Below are 25,477 nucleotides of genomic sequence, written 5' to 3' on the forward strand. Positions count from 1 at the left end.
TGTTCCAAATTCTCCTTCTTACTCCTTTTTCAGCAAGCTTGGGTAGGCTTTTCTGTCTGTTTGGGTTCGTCTTGTTCTGTTTGGTAGTTTTTCCTTTACAGATAAATTTGGAACATATCTTTAGGTGAAAAGAGTGGCTAGTTCTGGTTAGTAGCTGTTTCCCTACTCAATTTTGTACTGTTTTCTACCTGAAAAAAAAAACAGGAGTTAAATCAAGAGGCTCTACAAACCCGTTTAAGAAATTAGACAGGAAAACTAGAACAATGGCCTAGATAAAGAGTATCCCTTTAAAGACAACAGTTGGGTTTGGGGTTGCACAGAGAGATTCCTGAAGTTCCTTTTCCAGAACCCTTGACCCAGGCAATGGGATTTTATTCCTGTGTCGTGGCATGTGTTGATGGYGATTTTTTTAAACAAACACAAATTAATTACCTAAACACAGCCACCCACCACCTTTCCACAGGAGGGCAAATGGGGTAAGTGAGGTAAGAGGTGCCTGAAGCACCRTGCTGGAATAGGATAACTCCTAAATCAGGGATTCCCAGGGACAGGAAAAACTGCTGCAATCTGTTCCCTCCAACTCCCACTGTAAATMAACCTCATGAGCAGTAATGCTGGCTGCAGGATAACACAGATAAAACTTGGGTGTATTCATCCCTTTCTGGTTCATACCTTGGCCCTGCTCATCTTCCCCATAAAAAATTCACAGTGTTTATTTTGAAGATACTACATTCAAACCACAAACTGGGAGCCATGAGCTGGAGGAATTTGGCAGTGCCCAGTGGCCTCTGGACCTGCTCCAGCCCCCGCAGTGCCCGTGACCCACAGCATGGTAGGAGCCAGCAAATGCAGCAATTCAGCTCCCAGACCATATGGAGCTGCACAACACGAGATTCCCGGGAGAAGCGCAAAGTGACTCGTCTTGTAACCATGGTACCTGGGCTATTTTAATCAGGAYTCAAGGAAGAATGCCAAAGAATTTTTGGTTTTTTCCAAACCTAGTCCAGCTTCTTTGAACAACCAGCTTACTACATTTCTCTTTCTGCACATTCTGTGTGTCCTTACAAGTGCAGGAATCRTAGCACCCCGTAGCAGTAACGTGCCCAGACATTCAATGAAGATCTATATGAGCCTTTTTGCTCAGTTTTAAGCAAAAGCCTTCTAAATTTCTGCTTTAAAGACAGGTTAACACTGCTTTATGAAGCCTGAGACTATTGAAGGCTTCCAATAATTCACAGATACATCTCTCAAACAGTGTATTTCTCTCCAGCTGCAGTTACTACCTGCATGAGACAACAGCTGCCTCGAGAAGAAAATAATAGCAATTTATTCCCCAAATCGCAAAACTAGCTGCATTTGCCAGCAGATGCACTTCCCAGTACTACATGWAGGACTAAAATAAAAAAGGCCAGTTTCTAAAAGGAACAGGTGGAAAAAAAACTGTAAAGGTTTCTAAAAGTTAAATGAAAAAATGGAGCAAAACTATCACAAAGAGTTTTCTGTGACCTTCTTTCATGCTGAGGCAGSTCACTAAATAATAGATAGAGAAAAGAACTGCCAGACCTCTTCTCAGTCAGTCGCCACACTCAATACAGTCAAGCTTTAAAACACAAAGCTGTAATACTCCAGAGAATCTAGGTTAGACTACAGGTCATTGTGAGGTGAGGAATTTTGCTTAGAACTCACTAGAGTTATGTCAAACACATGCAAAAAGTGATTAAATTCCATTTATCCAATTATACCTAAGCTTATATTAATTTGCTGCAAGGTAAAATGAAATAGCAAAAKGGGTTTGGAAACTTGAAGTGGTTTTTAAAATCCTCCTGGTGAAAGACATGGGGATGAACACATCAGACCTTGTGAGAACCTTTGTGAAGCCACATTTCCAAAGATAAGGAGAAGCAGGGAACAAATAAACCAGTGTAATCCAGGGAGGAAGAAAGAGAGATGGTCTAAAAAGTGTGATTTGAGAAGTGCTGGTGGGAAAAAGGACGGGCAGGGTATGAACACTGTCAGTGTAACAATATCACTTATTCAAACCTGCCCAGAGGAGATAAAAGGTGAATAAAAAGTGCTTTGTCTCTCCTTCTGCTCGAGCATGAACTTGTGGTGACTCCTGAAAGCATCACTTGGCTATTTCTGCRTTTTCAGGACAATTCAGCACCACAATATACACTTGGAAAAGCAAAACCCATCCAGCCTTTGTAACACCTGGGATCCACTAATCAGGYTCTAATCAGAATCATCTTCCTCTTGTTTTCTCCAAATTTAGCAGAACTGTTTCCAGCTTGCAACAGAAATTGTGTTTAATTGATTTCTTCACCCCTTCAAGGCCAGAGGGAACAATGGGATCATCTCCTCTGGTTCTCATGGAACAGGTCTTTACATTTCACCCAGTTCCATGTGTAATTAACCCTGTAACTGTAGTGAGCTAATTTCTGTGGGGATGTTGTTGGAGCAGAGCTGATATCCATCAGGAAACACACTTCCACTGACAGGCTATTTTCATACTTAATCACTCCATTGTTCAAACATATTTAAATTTCAAATAAAGCAAATCTGACTGTGGCCTCTGGCCACTGGCTCTCATTATGTTTTGTTTTGGAAGATTACAGAGTTCTTCAGCATCCACTATGCAGGTACACACAGGTTTGAAGYAAGACACCTCAATTTTTCCCTTTGAAAATTAACATCTTAAATTCTTAAAATCTTTTATTGCAAGATAGTTTCTCTTGCTCGAGTCATTTCTCAGCTGTGTTCTAAATTCTTGCCAAATTCCAATGGGTTTTTCAWATAACTAAGGATGTAAATATACAGTTCTTAAATCTGTCAATAAAGTYCAATGCTAATTTTGAAGTTAGACTGCTAGATAATATTAAAAATATTAAAATAATAATAATMWYRYCACMWMATRRWGRARAMWMYKYYAYWRMRKWRWWWMTATAGSTTCAGAGAAGGAAGCAAAGCACATTTGACAAAACTGCCATGTTTTAGTTTGTCAATATTTGCTTCCTCTGACAGTTTTTGCCTGCCTTTTTTGCTGAGATGAGACAGATATTAAATACTTGCTTTACACTCTWACTTCCTTTAAAAAATACCTACATAACATCCAACACTGGATCAAGGCACGACTGGGAACGACGCTAGAACATGTCCCAGACTTTAAACCAGCCTCCCTAATTCAGATTTTTCAACCCAGCAATTCTGTGAATAGCAGGATTAACGACGGCACTTTTCCTGTGGCATTGRATATTATGGTTGAGTGACTTCACTATCTAAAAATGCAAGAATGATTTCTGCTGTTTCCACTGAAGGGAACAGGATTCAGACAAGCCTTGATCATGTGGATTCTCTGAAGTGCAAAGTTCTGTGAAGGCAAATTGCAGCTTTTCCAGAATTGGTGGGCAGAGTCTCCACCTTCTATTGGGCTGTTTCCATGGAATTTGGAAGAACTGGCTTTGAAACCTCTCAATTTCTACCCTATTTGGTTGCAGTCAACTTCAAAGCTCAAAAGCAAGGCCAAAGCGGGCCAGAAACCTCATGTGCAATAAGATACTCACACAACCCTTCACTTCCAGAGAAAACAGTTCAAGCACAAAAACTGATGTGCTATTGAGGTTTAATTCATTCAATCAACTCAAAGGAAACAAAAAAAACCCCTTACAGCAATTCTATACTACAAAAACCACATGTGAATTCACCACCACATTAAAAAATAATAGCAGAGACTAAAATAATAAACTGTTCTTTCTCCCATCCTGTGTTGAAATGACTGAGGACAACGTGTTCCTGGATATTCYCCCTTGGGAAGGCAGGGAGAGGGGAAGGGAGCCAGGGAATCCAACACAAGAAAGGAATTAACTACAACCAAAGCATGTGAGGACGTCACCAGTCCCTCCCATTACATCCCAGTAACTCCCATGCAATTAAATTAAATAAGGAGTTGCCAAAACAGAATGACTCAGTCAGGCACGACTCATGCCATGCTTTAAGATAAATTTAACACCTTAGTTGTGAGCAGATAGGTAACTGATATGTCCTGAAAAACGCTTAAAAGTAACATTAAAAGAAAGCTGAGGTTTGCACAGGGAAAATCACCCAGAAGATGAATTGCAGGCAAAGCCTTTGGATACCCTCTATCCCTCAGGTATTTTCTCTACATGTATTTCATGCTGTAGCAGCCACTTAGCAAACTAATCTGCATCATACATTACAGTATCCAAAAKACTGTGGCTAAGCAGACATACATAAATATAAGAATTACTTTCATCCTTGACTTAACATGACAAAGCCGTCAAAATACCTCACAGTCACCTCAGTTCAAGGATAAAGCAAAAGTGTGATTGAGCAGTTAAAACTGTCACATTTGATGGAGGAGGCTCAAGAGAAGAGCCCCGGGAGAGCAGAAAACAATTAAATGTTCCCAACTTCCAAATTTTTCTTCCTTTTCCATCCTTGTACGCATTGTGCCAGATATTTTTGCACTGTTTTAACWGTAACACCACCAATGAATATTTGTTTTTGTAACAGTTAAATATTGTCAYATAATTTTAAACAGACTAAGCTCAGAAGTGCATTTTCTATTCAGAAAGTTGTTAACGCCAGAAAAAGGAAATCTTGAAAATGCTGCTATGACAATACTAAAGGGAGAAACTCCTCTGTACACGTGGAGTTTCTTTTTCCCTTCGTTGCTTTTAAGAGCCCAGGAATGTAATCAGTTGACAACCTTACGTCATGTTTACTTGCAGATAGGTTACATGGGTGGAAACAAATCTGACAATAATCTCCTATCAGCCCCTGCCTGTTCCAGCMCCAAAGACCTTGGGAAGAAACAACAAAGCAAGGAATAAGTTGCATACAGGTCTAAAAAAGGGAATAAAGAGAAACTAGATGTCACTCATGCACAGAGAACTTTGCAAAAAGGCCACATCAGCACATGCCTGTAAATTGAGTTTGCATCTTTTTGTGAACATATGGACGGAGGCCGAGTTGCAGCTTTACAGCTCAGCCCCAGAAGCAGCAGATTTGGCAGACAGTGATGAAGCTGTAACTGGTTAAATGAATGAAAGCACTTTAATCCCTTGAGAAGGCTAAGGCCCCTTAGGTTGATAAGATTTTTATTTATTTATTTAAAACATAGCATCTGGTCCCTTCAGGGAAAAGCYGACAACGCTGTCAAAGCTGCTTCAACTTTTGGTACGGGCAACAGTTTCACATAAAGCAGATTCCTCCCTTTTATTAACAAGTTGGCTTTGTTTTGGTTGGGTAGTTCAGGGGGGTTTGTTTGTTTGTTTTTAAAATCAACTTTGCACTGGGCTCTTAGGAAATCCTAAGTGTGCAACACCAGAGCAAACAGGTTCTCTGGCCACAACTCAAACAGGAAACCCAAACTGGCTGAACTTGAAAGTAATTTGTTTTCTGAATTGGTTTTCTGTTGTTCTTTCCCCATCTGGTTTAGCACTGAGCACAGCACTGCCACTGGCACTTCTTGCACAGGAATTCTTATTCATACCAGGTTCAAATGCTGAAGCTGGAGCCTGATTTTCAGCAGGAAAATGAACTGCATTTCTGCAGTTAACCCCAGAAAAGCTGGACAAGGGCAGTGAAGGAAGCACAGATTTCCACATCAATTTTCCTGTGTTACAGAATCGCCAAATAMAAGATCAGGCTGTCCAGAGTTAATGTTCTCTCTCTGTTAAATCACATCCAGATTCCAGAACATACATCATGTATTAAGAATGGAAATTATGCCTAATACAGAGCTGTTTGCATTAATAACTTTTCTCTGGTTTAGCCCTATTTTTATCTAGTAAAAGATAAACCAGTGCACCAAATGAAAAGCTGAATAGTAAATTACACGTAATAAACCACAATTCTTTGAAATATCTAACTTATCTACCCATATTTTCAGTATTTTCACAGACTATCATGAAGTACGGTTGATTTCTCATTAGTGAAAGGAAAGTTAAGCACAAGCTTGCTGAATATGGCTGAGATATACTGGGATTTGAGGGAGATTTAGCATCAGAGATTCCAAAGATAGCAGAGCACAGGGTGCTGTTTCAATTAATCATCTTTTAGGAGTCAACTACAGAAATCTAAAGTATCTTTTCTTCGCCACTAGAACATCCATATARGGCTATAATATTTCAGTGAATACTTGTGTATTCACTCAGGTTGATTTGCTTTTGATTTGCTTTGACTCCTCTGGAATCTCAAAGAACATCTAAGACAACAGGACAATGGGAATTTCTCCATGATTATGGCATTTCCCTTAGGGGCATTGATGTCTTCCACGAGTTATTTTTCTGATGTTTACAACTCAATTTAATGGCCTGGAAATGTCTTSTTCAAATTGAGGGGAAAAACCAGGAAAGGTTGGAGCTGATTGTTGTAAGAATTTTTCTGCAGGCACCCACAGCTGACATACCCAATACCTTGAAGCACTGTCTGTTTTGATGTCAATGTCTTTTTAATATACAATGTCTTTTGGGAAAAGAGGTTTTTCTGCCCCCTGAAAAAGCAAGGCTGCTTGTTTTGCCTCTTTTTATCTCTGTATCTATAACACTGTTCAGCACAACCTYACATGAGACGCTCTGAGCAAGCCTGGCTTTGAGAATACACAGGTGATCACTTGGTTTTTGCAGTGGAYTTTATTTTCTCTGGCATTTCTTTTCTCTTTTTTTTYCCTCTGGAAATTTTTTCTTTCTTTTACTTCTCTAATTTCTTTCACTCTGAATGAGTGTCACTCTGAATGAGAACACTTAATCTGTAYGTAACCACTATTCTTCCTAATGTTATCTGAATTAAGGAAATATCATGTAGGGAACCTGTCTTCATAATCAAATAAATCAGGGACACATTCACTGGAAGCTTCCTTTATGACCAACTCCTTATATTTTGATGACATCAATTCTCCTGTAGAGGTTCAGGAGGACTAATATACAACCACACAGCATTTGGTAATTCTAACTTTAGGTGTACCAAGGACTGGTGAAACAACTAGAGATCAAAGGAATAAGAAAATAAGCCTAAGGCATCTTTTCCATCCACACAAAACAATACAGGCCGTGYACTGCAGCTTTAATCACATCCTTAAGATTTCTTTGCACTTAACAGCCTTTAATCCAAGTACCTCATCCCAGCACCACTGGTTCAGGAGTTTGCTGTGACAGCACAGAAGCAAATGTGAGGAGTGACAGCTTTTCCTGGAGAGGAGTAGTATTAACATCTCTGGAGGAACAGGAAAGTGTTCCAACCAAGCTGAGCTGCTGGGAAAGCCTGAAACTGAACCCAAYGCTTCAGGTTCAAACTTGTGCCCAATTTACATCTGTGTAACAAGAAGTTGAGATGTGARTTAGTAAACACYATTAGAAAGGCCTCTTGYTCCTTGTTAACCCAGACTGGGCAAACTCAGCTGCGTGATTTTGCCTTTTCTTCTGAAGTTGTCCAAAACCAGCCAGTTACCAACAATAAAAAGAAAATAATTTAACTGATCCATTTAAGGACATTTTAGAATCCAAGTTAGAGGAAAAAACACAGATTGAAATACTTCAGTATAATACACCACACCCTGAGATCACACACTAAGATCAATAAAGTTGAGGCCATCTGATGTCCATTCTGGAATGTAATCTTGGCTGACGAGCTGYGCCTTACCCATCTATGAATCTGCCCTTTAGGACATCATTTTCCAATTAGCTGTTTTAATAGRACTCCCAAATGAGCTTTTGTCTATCATGAATTCATCGTTCTGAACTGCAGTTCTATGCTCCTGGAGGCTCTCTGCTTTCAAACTGGAATTCTCAGCARTTGTTTTCCCCACGTGTCCATAATTATCAAAAAACCTTCACAAAACACTCACAGCAGTTGGTCCAAGCTGCAAGAGCTGRTGGATGTTGCAGCACWGAGCCCCTGCAGCCCTGCAATGCTGTGGTCAGGCTGGGACACATCACGTGGCTGTGACACCACATTGTCACTTAGAGGGGAAATTCTGTGCTGAGGTGGGACTGACAACTTCCACCCAGGCTCTCACCCTCTTGTATAACATTACTGAAAAGGGGGCTGCTGTGAGCATAAATAAAACCCTAAAGACATGGAGCAGGCCWGGTGGATTTGTCCCTGTGATGGAGRAGRAATGGTTGAGCAAGTGACACAAGTGACAGGCAGGTCTTTCCCAACAACTGGTGCTGGTTGTAGGCCCTGAGGACAGCTCCCAGAATTACTCAGTGACAACTCAACTCTATAGCCCACAGTGCTGGACAGGAGTTCAGGGACAAGGAAAAAATATTAACAGATGAATCAATTATTCAGCCAAGCTTAGGATTATTTGAACCTGGCCATTTAAGATACGTACATGTGAATTATTACTTGACATGACAGCAAGTCTTGTTTACAGATTAAAACCCAGTAAAACAAGGATCCTGTCCCTTTAACATTCATATTCCTGAGTSTCTTATACTGGTACATAAATTATAGCTATGCATCACCAACAACTGTGCTAGGAATTGCCCCAAAACCTCAAACTACAATTTGATGACTCAAGAGGAAGGTTAAGGCAAACAGAGGTAGCAGAGAGGATGAAATACGAAGTTTAACTTGTCCTACTTAACAAACAGAATTTGGGACCTTATTATTATCAAACKGTGGCACTTAGGATATGCTGCTTCTGCAATTTGCACCAATTAGATACAGGAAAGGCAGGCTTTCATAGGCACCAGAGAATTCTGMCACCCAAAGAGGACATCTCAGAAGGGCTCACAAAGGTCCTCGAGGAAAAGGYAAACAAGTGGTTAAAGCCCTGATGTTGTCTGGAGGACAACAGGGCTCTAGTCTCTGACAGAAATAGCCAGGGATAAACGGCAAATCTTTGCTTCCATTGGCACTCCAAGAAAACACATCTCAGCCCAAATCCAGCTGTCAGCCAACCCCTGCCCTCACTTCACCTTTGTCTCCTTCTTTAACCYGGCCCTGTGCTTTAAGCTCTCCCTAAAGAGAAAAAAAAAAAGTCAAATTCTTCCTTTGCAAATATAAAAACTAAATTAAAGTATCAATCCACCTTCACTGCAGAATTATTATCTGGTGAGGCAATGCAGGACAAAGAGTAAAACCCAGGGGATTTGTTTTCTATCCAATGTCCTTCCTTACACTAACCCCAGAAACACTTTCTATGCCAGGACACTACACCTGCCTTTGTTTTTACCTGATGGAAATCCTAAAATTGCATCATAAATAAGAAAAGATTGTATCAAAATAAGAGTGAGACAAATCTTCAGCTTAATGATCCACTCGAGTAAATCAAACCTAAAATCTCTGTTATAATGGTCAGAGATCTGGTGAACATACAAGGATCATTCCAGTTATATATGAAGGCTACATAGATAATCTTTAAATTAAGAATATAACATACACAACATACCAGCCACTTTTCTGATAATTATTTTTTAAAAATATTAAAACTAACAAAGCAACTCCCTTTTAAAAAGGTGAGATGATCCASTGGCAGAAGCATTTACAGATCTGAATTTAGGAAGGGCAGCCAAGTAATGTGGCACCTCACTGAGAGCACACGTAATTCCTGGCTGATCAGTGGCATTATGTGACTGCTTCTGTTCCTGCCTATCACCACTCAGGAACAATCAATTATTGAACTGTTCACTTTCTAAAGACTYAGCCCTGGACAGGGCAGAAGAGCTGCATGGAAATCTCACACGCTTGTTTTTTTTTAGCATGACTGAAGCTCTTGAAGATACAAAGAGATAAGCTACAAACATGTTGTTAAAACACTGAATGCTTTGTTTTAAACAGTGGCAAAACATAATAGATTAAAAACTGCCAAAATAACCATTTTATCTYGGTACTGCAAAGATATTCCCACAGCATGCAAAGTTTATAGAAGACACAACAGAAATCTAGAGCATAAATTTACATTATCTTGACCAAGGAAACGGCAGATAAGTTTTGAATATTAGCAGAAGTTTCAGTTAATCAATCAAAAGCAGAAAGGGAAGTCTTACCAGAACTCGATCTCCAATTTTGAGCTCCCTTTCTCCTTTCTTTAGYGATCCGGCTTCCGAGAGATTTGATATAGATTCACTGGCAGTTTTGGAAAGATTGTTAATCGGAGAAGGAGTTGCATGTTCCTTAGCAGCAAGGGGAGTTTTGTGTGGAATTCCTGAAGGAGGAAGGGCAGCAGTGGATGAGGACACTGCACTAGCAGCTGAGGTGGATGTTGGTGATGTGGCTCTCGAAGGGTGAGCTGTCTGGGTACCGTTGGCTTCGTCCTCTGTCACCACTTTYCTGGTCAATTTGGACGGCCTTGTAAATATTCCCCTCAAGGGCTCACACTGGAAATAGCGAACTCCAGCCACGGAGCCATCGTTCTTCCCAATGGGTTCATCCAGGACAATCCCTGCCCACTGSCCCGGAGCAAACTGGGTTTCTCCAAGGAACTGGATGAAGCCGGGTTTGTTCCCATTGACCCAAACGCGCTCCCCGACTCTGAAATCATCCACAAACTCCTCGTGTGCATCTGCAGGGGCTGTGCTTAGGGTCTTCTCAGTGGGAGCTGCTTTTTCTGCTGGAGCTGGAATCAAAGCACAATGAACAGAAATCAAATGCATTAATATTCCAAAGAGAATCATTACTTCATTTCAATGTAACAAACAACTGGAAAAGCATCATTCCTAAAAGTAACATTACAACTCCTAATTTTTTTGTGCAAACACTCTGTAATCTCTGGAAAAAATAATTCAAAATCAAAGGACAGAGACAGTGAATGCATTTAATGAAGGTTTTGGTAAAAAACTGATAAAAATCACAGCACTTACTTCCAAAACGACCCAAGCATTTTTATTATGAAAAKGTTTCTCTGAGGAAAATTGCTTGATTTTCAGTTAATAACCTTTAGTTTTTAAAATACAGGTAAAATCAGAAATACAAAAGAGTAAAAACACAATACTACAGCATTCAAAGTACTTTTTGTTAGAAGATGAATAAGGCAATAATTAAGATATTTAACTATTCCTTACCAACAGCAACGGGTGTAGGTGTTTTCAGCAATGTACCCCCATGCTTGATGGTCTTTGAAGGAGCCTTAAGTCCACTTGGTTTTAACATACTCATCTTTTTGCAATACCAGTGGTTATCCCTCCTCGTGYGTAGCAACTATCTTTTCCCAAACATGGATAAAATGTATTGTTCAAGCTTTTTCAACTCTGGAATAAACCTGTATATAAAAAGGTTAGACACAAACAAAGATCAGCGTTAACTCCTGCAGAAGGGATTTCTACATGTGCACAATCTGTRTATAAAATGCATTATCAAAGCTGCTTTACAGTAGCAACAAACAGCATTTCCAACTTCCCATCTTTTGAAGGCCATTTCCTATGAAAATCTAAATTATCAAAATAACTCACTTTGCTGAATGSTGCTGTATTTGTCTTCAGATTTAAACTAAAAGGCTATTTTAAGAAAGAAAAACAAAACCCTTAACAGCATAGCTAACATTACACATAGATTTAACTGCTCCACACACACAACTGTTTTCAGTCACATTTTTCCAGTGTTGCAATATCCCAGCAAAACCAACTTGAGACTAGARAAATAATACCAAAAGAAATCAAGCCAGCCAGGAATTTCAGGATAAAAGGAATAAAGTTTCTAAGAGATTGGAACTGAAAAGCTTAAATTGTTTAAGAGTTACATGATGACAACTGAAAAGCAAAGAGCCACCTCAGCTTTCTGTGACCTCAGATCACAAGATACGCTGGCTCACAGCCCCCACCAGTGCCCCAGCTAAGAGGAGGGACTCTTCCCAGCGTTGCTAGGATAGAACTTGGAAGCCAGCTAGAAGCTTTTCAGGGAACTATGTTATGCACATAAGGCATCTTCTTTGTGATTACAAAAGCTTCAGAAAGGCTTTTTCATCTGTAATGAAAAATCTGTATTTTTGTAACCTCAAATATGAATTCAAAGCCAAACTTCAAGGCGACTGCTCTCCCCCATCTTCAAAGGAATAAACTATTCTGTGTGAACACAGCTTGGCTTTGTGCTGACTTTTCTGAGAGGCACTGCCAGAACAGCTACACCACTTAACAGCAGCAGCACACACCTAAACAAAACCTGAAGGGGAAAAGCAAATGGGCACGCAGCGAGTTGACTCTACTGTTTGCTCAGAACATGTCAAACAAGAACTACAAAGCAGGTTCTCAGTCCTGCCTTTTACTCAGCACTGTGGCACCTGTCAGGACACAAAGTTGAGCAGCTGCCCAAAGTCAGGAGCTACCCTCCCCAAACCAGTGCCCAGGGGTGCAGACTGGGAGCTCAGCACCCAGTTAAAGATAAAAAAAAAACCTGGCAGAAGGAGAGACAGCTCTGCTGCAGCAAGAACTAAGGAGATAAACCAACCCTGTCTTTACTAGTCTAAGATTTATCCCTCCTGTATTATGAATTATTAACCAATGTTCCTAAAAATCAATTCACTGCTTTGTGAACCTAAAGACCAAAGTGAAACATTCCTTATGCTATTTCAAGACCTGCCATGCCAAATTCAACGCATTTTCTAAGTCTGCAATAATGTCATACTTTCAAAAGCATGAATTGCCATCTTGGATGTAACTGTGTTTGCCTACAAGTTRAGTTCTGCTCCATGAAAATGATGAATCAGTGCTGTGGAGATTTCTGAACCTTTTCTTCTAGTGTTGCCAGAGGTTTGTCACCCACCTGCCTGCAGTTATGACTGCATCGTATTTCCTTACCTTTCATTTTAAAAATCTTCTAAAACTGCCCTTTGATGGGACACACCAAGCGCCTGAAAAGCCTTCTCTTTTCTTATAAATGTGCTCCCTTCCTCAGGCTACAGGCCCTATTCCCTCCTCTCCAATTCCAAAATCTCCATGCTCACCTCCCTTACCTTCCTCAACCCAGCAAAATCCCCGAAACAGAAAAACTGTACATGATAAAGGATTTGATACAAATACAGAAACAGCAGAAGCATCGTGGTCAGTCCTTTTTAGTTCACAAAAGACCAAACTGATGGCAGCTTACTCCAAGGTGAGTCCCCCTTAAGGAAGATTTCCCCTAAAGCCTGGAAGCTGGAACTGTCCCACAGCACTGTACCATTCCTTCCCATGCAATACTCCTTTTTTTTTTTTTTTTGCCCCGAAAGACCTTTCCACAGCACACACCTCCAGCAGCAGCACAACTACACTGTGCAAGGACAGGTATACCAAGAGAAAGCACACACTAAATTACCACCCAAATTAGACTTTGCCGGTTCCAGTTAATTATTTATTAATAGATGGTTAACAAGCCTCTGCTCAACAGCAAGTTAGAATGTTCTACCACTGCATGTMTTGGCTCAGGGTGCTCATTCATAGTTTAATCTTGCTCTCCACAGTCAGGGGTTATGCATTTGCTGTGTCATTTGCTTTTCTCAACACACAGSCCTTCAGCTAGGCCAGAAGTAACACAAGCCCTAATGTCCTGGTTTCAGAGTTACTGAAATTGTAGCTTAATTTAGACRAAATAAAAGCTAAAATTATAGGCAACGCTTTTTGATGAATGACTGCCTCACTGCAATAGTTAAATTGCAACTTTTGGTCTTAGGGACAGGGCCTTGGTAGCAGCATTGCCTAATGGAACTCATAAAACACATGAATTTGCATCAGGTGATTTTAAGCATTACACACTCCAACATATCCTAACAGGCTCCAGATGTCAATGATCTCATTTTAGTTCTCATAAAAGAGAGAAGCTCACTGCTTGTCTCAATTTGTTCTTTCCTTCCTCGAACCTGTCTCAGCTCTCCTGAAAATGGATCCTTTTAAYCAATAGGCAAAAATATTACTGTGTCCCAAAATATCCTATCAGGAACCTAAGGAAAGGTCCAGAAAGCCTCTGATAATATATTCTACTGAAGGGATCTACTGCACGTTCTACCAATAAAAACTGGAGCATAAAAAGAGATTTTAAGCACAGGCTTTACACTTGTGCCATTATTGGAAATATACAACTTCACACAATATGAGAATGCATTACATTTTTGAATTAATGGTATTTTTTGTGTGTGTTCGGACTACTAAAAAGGTCTGATGCTGACAAGAATCCTTGCATTGAACTTTTAGCTGATTAATAATATCCTTATTTACCCCTTACAGACCTCTAAGTATTATATAGCTCAAGTAGCAAGTTGGGAACCACTGGTTTAAGTAAATAAATCCTACTAATGTGATAATAGATATGAATTCTGTTGGCAAGCTGATATTAAAAATAAATAAATATGATGTAGCCACATAACCCTGAATTATAAAGACAGAATATTTTCCAACYGTCAAAAAAGGAATTCCTATAATAAAAAGAAAGCAGCTGTCCAATGTTTCTTTCAAGACTATTTTCAACAAATAGTACTCAAAAAACCCGTAAATCAAATAAGAACACAGGGAGAAAAGTCTCAGCTCACTTAACCCTGTAGTCAAGACAGGAATTTAGGAGTACCACTGGAACCACAGAAYAGTTYAGGTTGGAMAAGACCTCTATGATAATTAAGTCCAGCTTTTCCTTCTTCAAAACATTTCAAATTAAAAAGATTAAYATTTAACTTAGTTAACACCATTAACAGACTAAATACTGCTGGGAAATGCCATGCAATGCCAATGCATTTCTAAGCTCAAAAAGAGACGACTTGATTTGTTAATTGTGSTGAGCATAGAGGAGCTTTGCAAAACACACATAAATATTCAGACTAACAAAGTAAATATTCTAACAGGGGTATGCAGAGCACATAACTGCTGAAAAATCTCACAGGGCCCTACAAGCAGAGTCCATCACATGCACACCCTGTGGCAGGCAGCAACAGACATCTAGAAAACAAATTCCCACACCATGAGGAAAAGGTAACATGACCAAAATAAACCAGAAAATCCTTCTGTAGAAAAGYGAAATGGAAAATATATTCCAAAGACCACTACAATGCTATGACTTCACCTTCCTGAAAGAAAAACAAACTCAGCACAAGAAGCACTGTTTGAAATCACTGCCTGAATAGCATTTCTTAAATACCTGTTTCATACTTGTTCAACTGCTGCTGCCAAGCTTGAAGGAAYTCATGAATCATTCTCAAATATTTTGACTTTAGAGAAAGTAGCCTGGAATTTTGAGCCTGGAAAGGTTTCCCCACCWATCTATGAGTTACTCCGAGAGCTCTGACCCTACACAGTTACAAACACAACTCTTAAAATTACTGCAATCTTAAAATAAAAGCACATAAACATGTTCTGTATGATTCAGATTTAATTCCTACTACAACTCAAAAAGTTGTATTTGCAGTCTCCTGGGCTGTTATYACACACCTGTAAAAAGTGAATATATATTTATAAAAGGACTTTATGCTTTCAGGTGACGTTGTAAGTTTTTGAAATTGATATATGATTTAAAAATACAACCCTATTTTGGTGGTGAACAAAATCAGTGCCTTCTCCTTGCACTGCTGTTTGCTGCTTGCTGCCTCTTGGAGACTATTCCTCTGTCTGCAAGAAGGTGCCAGATCACTCAGCCCGACTTTTGGAAGGTTCCAATGGGAATAATTCAGGAACAGCAGGTTCACAAACTGACCAAACTGGGACATGACCACCAGCATCCTTACAGAAARAATTCTGGATGAGGGGGCACAAGAGGAGCTGAATCCTGGAACAMAAGTCTTCCTAATCCTGACTCCTCCTCTGCTGCACTCTGGGTCTGCTGGAGATATTTCTTTCTGGGCRAGGAAGAAGTCTGAATCACCACTTTGCAAGCGATGGATTACGTTTACAACGAAATATTTCAGAGTGCACAAAATCCATTGTAGATGTCTCACTCAGCTTCAAAGTCAGTCCTGYACAATTACAAGTTGCTAAACCAGAAGGATGGATTTGGAAGATGCATTAACTTTACAGAGCTTCTCTGGAGCGATGCAGCACCCTTGGTGTCCCTGCTGTCTCACTATTAAAATACAACTCTTTTGGAGCAATGAACTCACATCCACGTCTCTTTGCATTGATCCAYTGAAGCCAGACAGTGAAAAGGCAAATGAGCTTCTCTCTGACCCTCATGCTCCTGACTTACTGCAAATTCCATGTGTTTTGTCAGCTCTGATGCATTTATTGAATGGGCAGTAAGTTCAGACTGAAACACACCAGAAAGCACCGTAGGCATTTGTTAACAAAGCAAGGCACAAACAGCAAATTATTGTGGCACTGATGCAACACCCTCTGCAGARGCCACTGTTAAACCAAACAGAACATCTGAACATTGCTCAAGGATTTAACTGCATTGCTCAGTGATTAGACTGTGGAATTAGAGGCATCTTCAKGTATCAGTCACATTGAAATTAATACAATTTAAGAAAGAATTGATATATAAAACAGAAAACAAACAATTAAGAATTTAAGATTTCAACACAGTTAGAGCTGGCATTTGGAAGTCAATATTTGATTACTCATTCAACACACAGCAATTAGAGAAAGGCAACATTTAGAAACACAACTTCAGTTTCATTTTGTCTTCCAGAAACCATTGATTTTTATGTCAATTAATCAAGTAATGTGATGATCTGAATATAGCCTTAGGATACATAATTATTATATTAGAACAAAAGCAGAATTCTTGTTCTCCTGAASTGCCTTCACAGTTGCTACTAGGATAACTCCAGGAAATTACTGCTGCATGCAAGTTTTAGCAGGGCTTTAGTGAAACCCAAATACAGTTAGCTTTTGCTACCATAATAACACAAGACCAAAGCCTGCAGGAATTTGGGAAGTTTGCCCACTGGGATGACACAGCTCCTCTGACAGTGGCAMTGATGTGATGAACTCAACCCGAAACGAAGAGTGGCAAAAACCAACAGAAACTGAAACAGAGCTATACTATCACTGGCAGAGGTCCTGAAAAATCTTTCAACTCTGTTTTCCAGRGCACTGGTTTAGATAAACATTCCTTAGTCTGAGGCAACCAGTGTGTTCAGTGAGACAGAACCACAGAGGGATCTCCAGAGCAGTCCAGGGCTGTAACATGAACACTCTGCCTTGTCATCACTCATCCCACCATCAAACCATCACTCCCTGGGCTAAGGACATCCCCAGAAATAGCTCCAGGGTTTTTCACTCCAAAGAGAAAATCCCTGTTTCCTTATGATCTCAGAGATGCTCCTTCTGTCTTATACACGAGAGGGACTGGGGAAGAATGTTTGGGAATCAATCCCAAAGTCCCGTAACGCTGCCCCTCATTAAGGACGTGAGAACCTACAGCTCAACTGGCAATATTTATTTCTTCACTGAAATCCATGTATTTCTGTATTTCTGTACCACAGAGATGACTGGAACTGTTCTCCAGGTGAGTTCACAGATCCCAGGGTATTCAGAGTCAAAGACTTTTAGATCACCTTTCAACATCAGCCAGGCCTGCACACAAATCTGTATTTTTTCCTTTGATTTTAAATCTGCTGGGTAATTTCAACTAAAAAAAARTAAAAGGTAGGAGATCTCTAATAAAAATAAATCCTATTCTTACAAGTTTCACAGAAGCACATGAGCCAGGAGAAGGGAGACTTGTGTTTAAAGAGCCTTGAGTTTCTCCCAGTACCTTTAGAACTGATTTCTGAAGTAAAGAATWTGCCATCAATAAATTTGGTAGCAGCAGGTTATCAGTTTGAAGATCTTATAAAACCTGAATATAATATAGTTAGGAAGGCAACCATTATGAGACCCAAATCCACTGAAAATTGGTTTTAGGGAATTGCTAAGTTGCTAAATAAGACACAAGGTTATTTTTCTACCTTGGGAAGTGCAGGATATTCACTGCAAATTGTATAAACAGGATTCTCCCGGCACATGCCTGGGAAAGGGAAAAGGCGGGGTAAATTCCTATAACTCAGAAACTGCACTAAGACRAAGATGAATCAGATCAAACATGGTAAGAGGCTTAGGACCTGAAACCATCAGTCAGATATTACAGCACTGCTATGAGGAAGGTAATTCATCAAAGCTTCAGCTTTGCTTATGGATTTTAATTCTGCATCAAGGACACTTTAAGTCACCTYGTTTTATCATTCTAGAACTTGCTATGCTCATTCAGATTCCTAAATGCCTCAGGATCCTCAGTAAAGAACCACTGAAAGACAGACTGGGGAATATGAAGCACAAATGAGAGAGGATGTCTGTAACACTAAAAAACTATTTTGGGCCAGYAATTTGTGACTAATTTTTCTCAATCCATTGCTACTTCAAACACAGCATGTTCAGTCTTTTTAAAACGATTCTGCCTATCTTTAATTAATCAGGAAGAGCTGATAATTGTTAATATGATGCAAACTCTAACACTTCAAGTTGCCACTGTGCACAYAGATTATAAAAACATTGCTGCTCTRGTCTATTAAAAGATCAGAAAGCACATGATCCTCCCTCCTCAGCACATCATTCCCTACMGAAGTCAAGGATTGAGGAGTAGAGAAAGTTTTCAACTAAGTAAATAATTGCCACCTCTTCTGGTAARCCCATTATCATCACATACTAATTTTCTTACATTTTTTCCAGGGAATTCTTGCCTTTCCCAAAACACCTTTATTTCAAGAAAAAGAACAATTTGTTTGACTGTCCACACTGACTGGTGATGATATGCACTTCAACCATCCCAATAAGGGCATTCACTCACAATACAATGATGACTTTGGAATAGGAGAGCATCAAGTTTAAGTTACTTGGAATATTCAATTTAATTTTCAGAAGGAAAATATAATCTCCCATCAGCTCAAACTGCAAAACATTTAAAGGCACAAAGAGTTCTCCCTAATACAATCACAACTGAAGCAGCTGAAACAAAGATGGTGCTTTTTATAGTAAGGATTTAATTTTGATAGACTTGGGTGAAACTGTAACTGTTTCACACTGGCTGAAAACATCAAGTCAGCTGTCTCTTTTTAGCTCCCCATGTTCTTAGCCTTTGAAATTCGCACCATGACTGCTACACGGCTGGCAGAGAGCTCAGGACAAGTACAAATTCAGAACTTGGATAAATATTGCTGTGATTTGAGTGGATGCTGCTGCCAAGCAGAGCAGCAGATTGAGAGTGTCAAATAAGCTAATTCTATACAATACTGAGTTTCTCTCTCTGCCTTGCAATTTCCCCTCATAAAAAGCTAAAAATATAGWCAGTAAGATTATAAAGATCAGGGAAAATGAATAGCTTGTAATGGTGGTTCTTCTGGAAACAGCAGAGTGAAGACATGTCATATAAATTAAAAGAATGTATGGTACTATTCTTGTGAATTTGTACAAATAATTAATGAGATACTCCAAGTGGAAAAACTTAGGTGGGTGTTAAAGCACAAACTTGTACAGCCTGTCCTTAGATACATCTTCCAAATCCTTCACAGCCTTTTGGGGGCTAGGAGCCAGTACCAGATTTATGGGTATTTCTAAGGATCAGTCTCAGAGTGCAACATCACCATGCAAAAATAAAGGGATGTACAAGACAGGCACCTGGACAAGGAGGAGGTGTTCAAATGATCAGGGAGCAGCTGATGGAGTTCTGCTGGTCAAGAACAACGAAATGGTTGCTCCAGCAGAAACTGGCATGGGGCTGAGGGCAGCTGAGATTACAGCTAATGCAGTATATAATTGCCTTTCATTAAATAACAAAACACCATCCATCTGAGGCATTTCCAAACATGCYGCTCCAATAAGGATTCCAGCAAGTTACTCTTTATACGTGCCAGCAGAGCCAGTAGTCCCTAAGGAATGCCAAAGGATTAAACAAGAGCTGCATTCATTCATGGTTGTCATGTTCAAACATTAGAAAACTTGCATTCAACATACAGAGTTAACATTTGACCCGAGTGTTTTAGAAAGGGAAAGAAAAGCAGCTCTGAAAAATCATATTGGCAAGGCAGAGCTCTCTATTTCTTTTTAAGGAGGATCTATTCTGACATATTCTCAGTGCCTCCCAAGAAAAACATTTAACAGGGCTAAAAGGATAAAGGGAGGAACAGCAAAGGAATTATGCAATCTGCCYTAGCTGAGTAAATAAAGGCTGTCCTGAGGATCCACAGTCAGAAGATGGCAAATAGACACAACCTGTAAGTCAGACAGGAAATCTTCAGGAGCTCTAGGAAGTCGTAGCAATCAGCAGAGAGAGCACTGCTGCTTTCTACAGTGTAATCACAAGAGGAAGGAGGCTGATATTCCCTACAGAATACACCTGGAATGAACACACAAGACAGCTGTCTTCTGCCCTCACTAGAAAGCTGAGGTCTTCTCTTTAAGGGAAACCATACAAATTATATAAAATTCTCTTTTGCCAAATAAAATCTCCCTTGTGATCCCTAAAGACACGGACATTTGAGGTCACATTTCCAAGCTTTTCTGCTTCAGCCAACTCATCCCTCTTCCTTTGATACAYGCAAAGCTTCAGTGCACTCTAACACAGACAGAAAATCTCCCAGCACATATACAAGAACTGAGCAGGAAGAGAACCCTGAAATCTCATCATTTTACCYCAAGAACTAATAGTCCTCAGCATGCAAATGAAGAAGTTTTGCACTTGAACTTAGAATAGGACATGCTGCCATAGGGTGGAGGAAAGGTATTTACTTTTCCTCCACACTATCTACTTTGCAATCTTCCTACTGTTGCAGCAGGTGCACAAGGACACACACTTCAGGAAAATCACTCTGCCGTTGTTAGTTTCAAATTTACATTGCATTCAGAATGCATATTTCTGTTCTTTCAATAAAATACGTTGCAAAGCAGCCAGCATCAAGGCATTTCCTCTTTTGTACCTCTTTTTCTTTCTTCTTCCTACGTGTCAACACAAGCATCACATGTTTTAAAATCCTTCTGCTCAAAGATCTCAAAGCAACCTGTGAACTTCTATAAAACCCTGCCCATTCAGCACAGTGGGTAAGGCAAGGGGTGGGGAGGAACAAGTCTTCATTTCACAGTCATATTTTAATCATCAGCATACACAATCACAGAGCAAATCTTCCTCCCCGTGCTCTGTTTTGGAAGGTTTCTTTGGTGTTGGCTTTTGTTTGTTTATATTTTGAAAAATTATTTGAAGCACGGAATCAGAACAAAGATGAAAGGGAAAAGTGACTCCTGATTTATTTTATGCAGCAGGAGCCACATTACCCTGTGAGTAACAGCACCAATTACCTTGTGCCCCATGATAGCTATGGCACAGAAAAGGGAGCACTGCATCGCCTGAGGTACAGCACTATAGCGGGAACAGGAGGGGCCTGGAGCACCTAGAACATGGCAGAAAACTCTCCTCAGCCACCTGAGGGGATGCAAGAGCAGCTCACCTGGAAATCAGGAGCTTTTGTAACAACACAAGCAGGGGGGAGCCGCCACAAAAATAAAAAAAACAAAACCAAAAATGCCAAGGTAGATGATGAGTAAAATATTCCTATGTAAGTAYAGGATGCTGGAAATCGCAAGTGAGCACTTATCAAGGAATATCCAGAACCTCTCCCCTCAGAATCACCCACTCAAGCCGCCACTAACCCAGCACAGCGCCGCAGCTTTCCAGGGCGACACACGAGCAGAGGCTGCGATCCAACCCTGGTGTCCGTGCTCCGCACAACCCCAGGGGCTGAGGGAGCCGAGGCCGCCCCGCTGCTGCTCCGCGCCAGCCCCGTGTCCCGCCGGGGCTCGGCCGGGCCCCCGCCGGAGCGGCCGCTGCGGGGCGGCGCGGGCAGCACGTGTGGCGGCCGCTAACAGCCCTCAGCGCCGGGCCCGGCCCGCTGTCCCCGCTGTCCCCGCTGCCCCTCACGGCCCCGCCGCTGCCCCTCACGGCCCCTCGGCGCCGACCCCCGCGCCCTCAGACCCGCCCAGCGCGGCGCCCGGACGGGAAGCGCGGAGGCCCGGAGGCGGGAGGCGGCGGCCGCAGATCCCCCCGCCCTCAGGCACCGCCGCCGCCGCCCCGCGCGCTCTCCTGAGGGCGGCCCCCCCCGGCCCCGCCGCCTCACCGGCCCCACCGGCAGCGCAGCTCCCGCCGCCTCTCCGGCTGCTGCTCCCGCTCCTGTTCCTGCTCCCGCTCCCCCTCTGCAGCGGCGCCGCCCCGGCTCGCAGGAGGCGGAGCGGGGCGGGCACAACGTCTGCGCCCGCCGGGGCGGGGACTGCACCAGCACCAGCAGCAGCAGCAGCAGCGGCACCGGCGGTGCCCCGAGCTCCCCGCGCCCCCTCCTCTCCCTTTGTCCGCCCCCCGCTTTGTTCGCCCCGCGGCAGCCGCAGCTCGGGGGAGGGAGCGGCTGTGCCCCGGCTCGGGCAGACCCCGCCGCGCCCGGTGGTCCCGGAGCCGCCGCTGCGGCACAGCCCGGCTGGGTGGGAGGGGGAGAGGGTGGGCACAGACAGGGAGGTGTGAAGCACATCGCTCTAGTGGGTGAATAACTTCACTGTCTGCTGCTTCGCTCCATTTTCCTTTTGTCCTGATGCCCAGAAATTGATCATCCAGAAATTTATCAGCCCCAAGTACTGAGTATTTTTATTTTCGYTGTGCTTGTGAAGCAACACATTGCAAGCTGGCGTTATCCCACTGCTAAAGTTTAAACAGCTGCAGCTGCAGCTCCAACGCCATCATCAACAATTTAATACCGGTTTTCAAGGCTGAATCAAACAGCTGTGCTCCACTTCTTCCCCTCTTATAAACAGGCAGCAGAGCCCAGCCAGAGCTGGCCCACCACCGCTGAATTCCTCACAAAGCAAACCTCAGTTTGCAGTCTCATAGCTTGTTTGGTTTCTGCATGATGCCATTCGAACAAAAGGGTGATGAGAAAGCAGTTCCATTGCCGGGGACTGATTGCAATTTGTGTTTCATTTTGGCTTCGTTCTTTGGCATTAATCCAGCACGGTAAAGCACAAAATGGTGTGATGCACTCCCCCAAATAATAGGTTTGAACTACATCAGCATTTAGCAATGTTTGTGAGAATTTCCCTTCCCAAACGTTAAACAGAATATCTTGCCATGGCCATTAGATGGTGAAACAGATACTCAAATCCATGCACAGCCACCCCTCTTTCTCCCTGCAACATTTCATAAAAGTTTCGCTGAATAAGGACTTCAGGATTTAAACATCGGGTTGTATTTAGAAATGCAGGGCTAGCAAAGGATTGCTTTAAAAAAAAATGACCCTGCAGCCCCTAGCTATGGAAATAATCCCTAACACAAAAATTTCAATTAGGGTAGAAACTGAAGAGTTGTACAATTTTATAGAATACTTGCCCAAAATACCTGCTGGCTTGAGAGCACCATGGTGAACCTTTGTRCTTCCTTCCAGTGTCATAGATTTGAGCTTTCTGTATTGGTCTGATGCTAACRGAGAATGGGTTTTTCTCTAAGTGTATCTATCATTCTCCATCATTAATTTGATATTTTGTCTCTCAGTTAATTTGCCACCATGTTAAATCCATCTCAAMTGCTTGCAGTTCAGTGCACAGCATTAAAATTCTATAAGCAATATTAGACTGATGCATTCTAGGATGGAGCACAGCCACTACAAGCTTGAGGATGGAAACTACGAGTTGCAACTTTGTGCTGTTATTGTAKAACTTGTGATAAAGTGGACACAGGYAGTAACAGTGGGAAAATAATAGATAAAATATGATTTAAATGTGTAAGTAGTTTGCTTAATTCCCTTGCAAGGCTACAGTAAAAATACCCTGTATAAAGGCAATAATTGAAAATGATGTCACACAGATCAAGGGAATGTACCACTGTTTTTTTCAGTAATTTCCTACTGAACAGACTCTAGTCCTGTTGGAAAAAAGTGTTTGTTATCCATCCTTCGACCAGAATCAGCTTCATACCATGAAAAAATAGCTTTGGAGCAACTGTAACTTCAGTTCATCCCAACTGGAAATGGCTGACAGCCCCTGTGGACCAGTCTGCACCCATAGGGCACAGTCAATTTGTAGTAATCACTGTAATAAAAGATCTTGATACTATAAATCACACTCCTGCAAGGGATTAGATATGATTGAAAGTCAGAATCTCTTTGATTCCAGTTCTGGTGGCTCTATATTTTGATCTGCATGATCAGATCAGTCAACATATAATATATAGGTATTTTCATAACTCCATGAGAACAGGAATTGCTGCATGCTCCAGGGAAATTCAGGATGCTGACATAACTGCTGGCATCCTGGCCACAAGTATAAGGCTCACTTTAGAATTAAATTGTTCAATAATGTGGGAACACCAGTTGCAGTTGCTTCTGCCCTTGTTCACATTTGTGAAGGTTCCAGGGTTACTGAAGCTTTCTAAAGTGCTAAAACGTTGTTTTTAAGAACTGAAAGTATGGATGTCCTGCCTGAAGAGATCTATTTTTCCATTCAATGGGATGCATTCACCCAATGAAGATTTTGAGTACAGATTTTTTTTCATCTGAATCATCTCTTCAATATGCACATCTGGCAATGCCTATACAGAACTGATGGTCACATCTGCTACAGAAAAAGCAGCTAATTGCCTTCTTTTAATCTCRAAAGTGCTGCTTCAAAAATCCCAGCACTTGCACTACTTTTTTCTGTAGTTTATTTTCTGTAAAGGCTGTAAGAAGTCTTTTCACTGCTAATGCACTTACTGGTTCCCTTCCCTAGGTCAGCCAGACTACCCAGCAGCAATAAAAACAAAGAGCTCTCCATAYGCATATTCTTTGGTGAAGTACACAAGCTTTCATCCAATTTTACATTATTTGTTTTACCCAACACAGGTAAAACAACAGAGAGCAGTGTTTAAACAAATTAAAAAATTCTGCATTATGGTTTTAACAAGACACATATTAACAATGATGTTCATCTTGATGATGGGTGTTAAGTTTCCCTGATAACTAAGAAACCAGTCTATTAATAAAGATGCAAATCATTCTAGCACTTATGTAAATACCAATAAAAGCTGATTCCTCACCTACAGCGAAGCAAAGCAGAAGGATTTTGTTCCTATCGAGTGATGAATTCTAAAGAAAGGGTAAATAAATGTTCAGTCATTGGTGACAACTAAACACATCTTGTAAAAAACCTTATGTAACATCTCTGCTGCTTGTAGTTAMCCGAAGTCTAGGAAGTGTCCAATTGTGACAGTAATTACCACGTTATTAAATCCATCCTGTTTTCAAGCTACTCCAGGAATCACGACCAATCCCTCCCTCTGACTCACCCCCTCCCACCCCCCAAAATGTAGCTATGATTCTACACTGGATTCTCAGGAACAGCATCAATCTTCAGTGGCATTTGCTTCCCAGGGGCAGCACAGCCATGGCACGGAATGAAGGTGCTACGGAGTTCCATGGCAACTACCAAGGCATTTGAAACGCTTTAATTATGTTGGAAATTTTTCCTCCTCTTCGTTTTTCCTTTTTTTTCCCCCGTTCAGCTATGCTGCCTTGCAGAGCTTGCAGTGAAAGAATTATTTTTAGCAGCTACCACGTCTTTCAGATCTTCTAGAATCT

The 25,477-nt window shown here is 41.3% G+C and overlaps 1 protein-coding gene across 1 annotated transcript in view; it reads right to left on the bottom strand.

The window, feature by feature from the left end:
• The window catches only part of CLIP1 (CAP-Gly domain containing linker protein 1), a 60,392-nt gene extending 38,289 nt beyond the window's left edge, over nucleotides 1-22,103 (bottom strand). Inside the window, exons 1-3 of the mRNA XM_057377777.1 lie at nucleotides 22,001-22,103; nucleotides 11,031-11,227; nucleotides 10,017-10,585 (exon numbers count right to left, since the gene is read on the bottom strand). Of these exons, the coding sequence (XP_057233760.1) occupies nucleotides 10,017-10,585; nucleotides 11,031-11,124 (663 nt within the window). The 5' untranslated portion in view covers nucleotides 11,125-11,227; nucleotides 22,001-22,103. The remainder of the gene's footprint in view (nucleotides 1-10,016; nucleotides 10,586-11,030; nucleotides 11,228-22,000) is intronic.
• Nucleotides 22,104-25,477: the final 3,374 nt, after the last annotated feature.

The sequence above is a fragment of the Malurus melanocephalus genome, unplaced genomic scaffold (genome assembly GCF_030028575.1).
Source record: "Malurus melanocephalus ecotype Western Australia unplaced genomic scaffold, MMel_1.1 scaffold_325, whole genome shotgun sequence".
Taxonomy (NCBI): Eukaryota; Metazoa; Chordata; class Aves; order Passeriformes; family Maluridae; genus Malurus; species Malurus melanocephalus.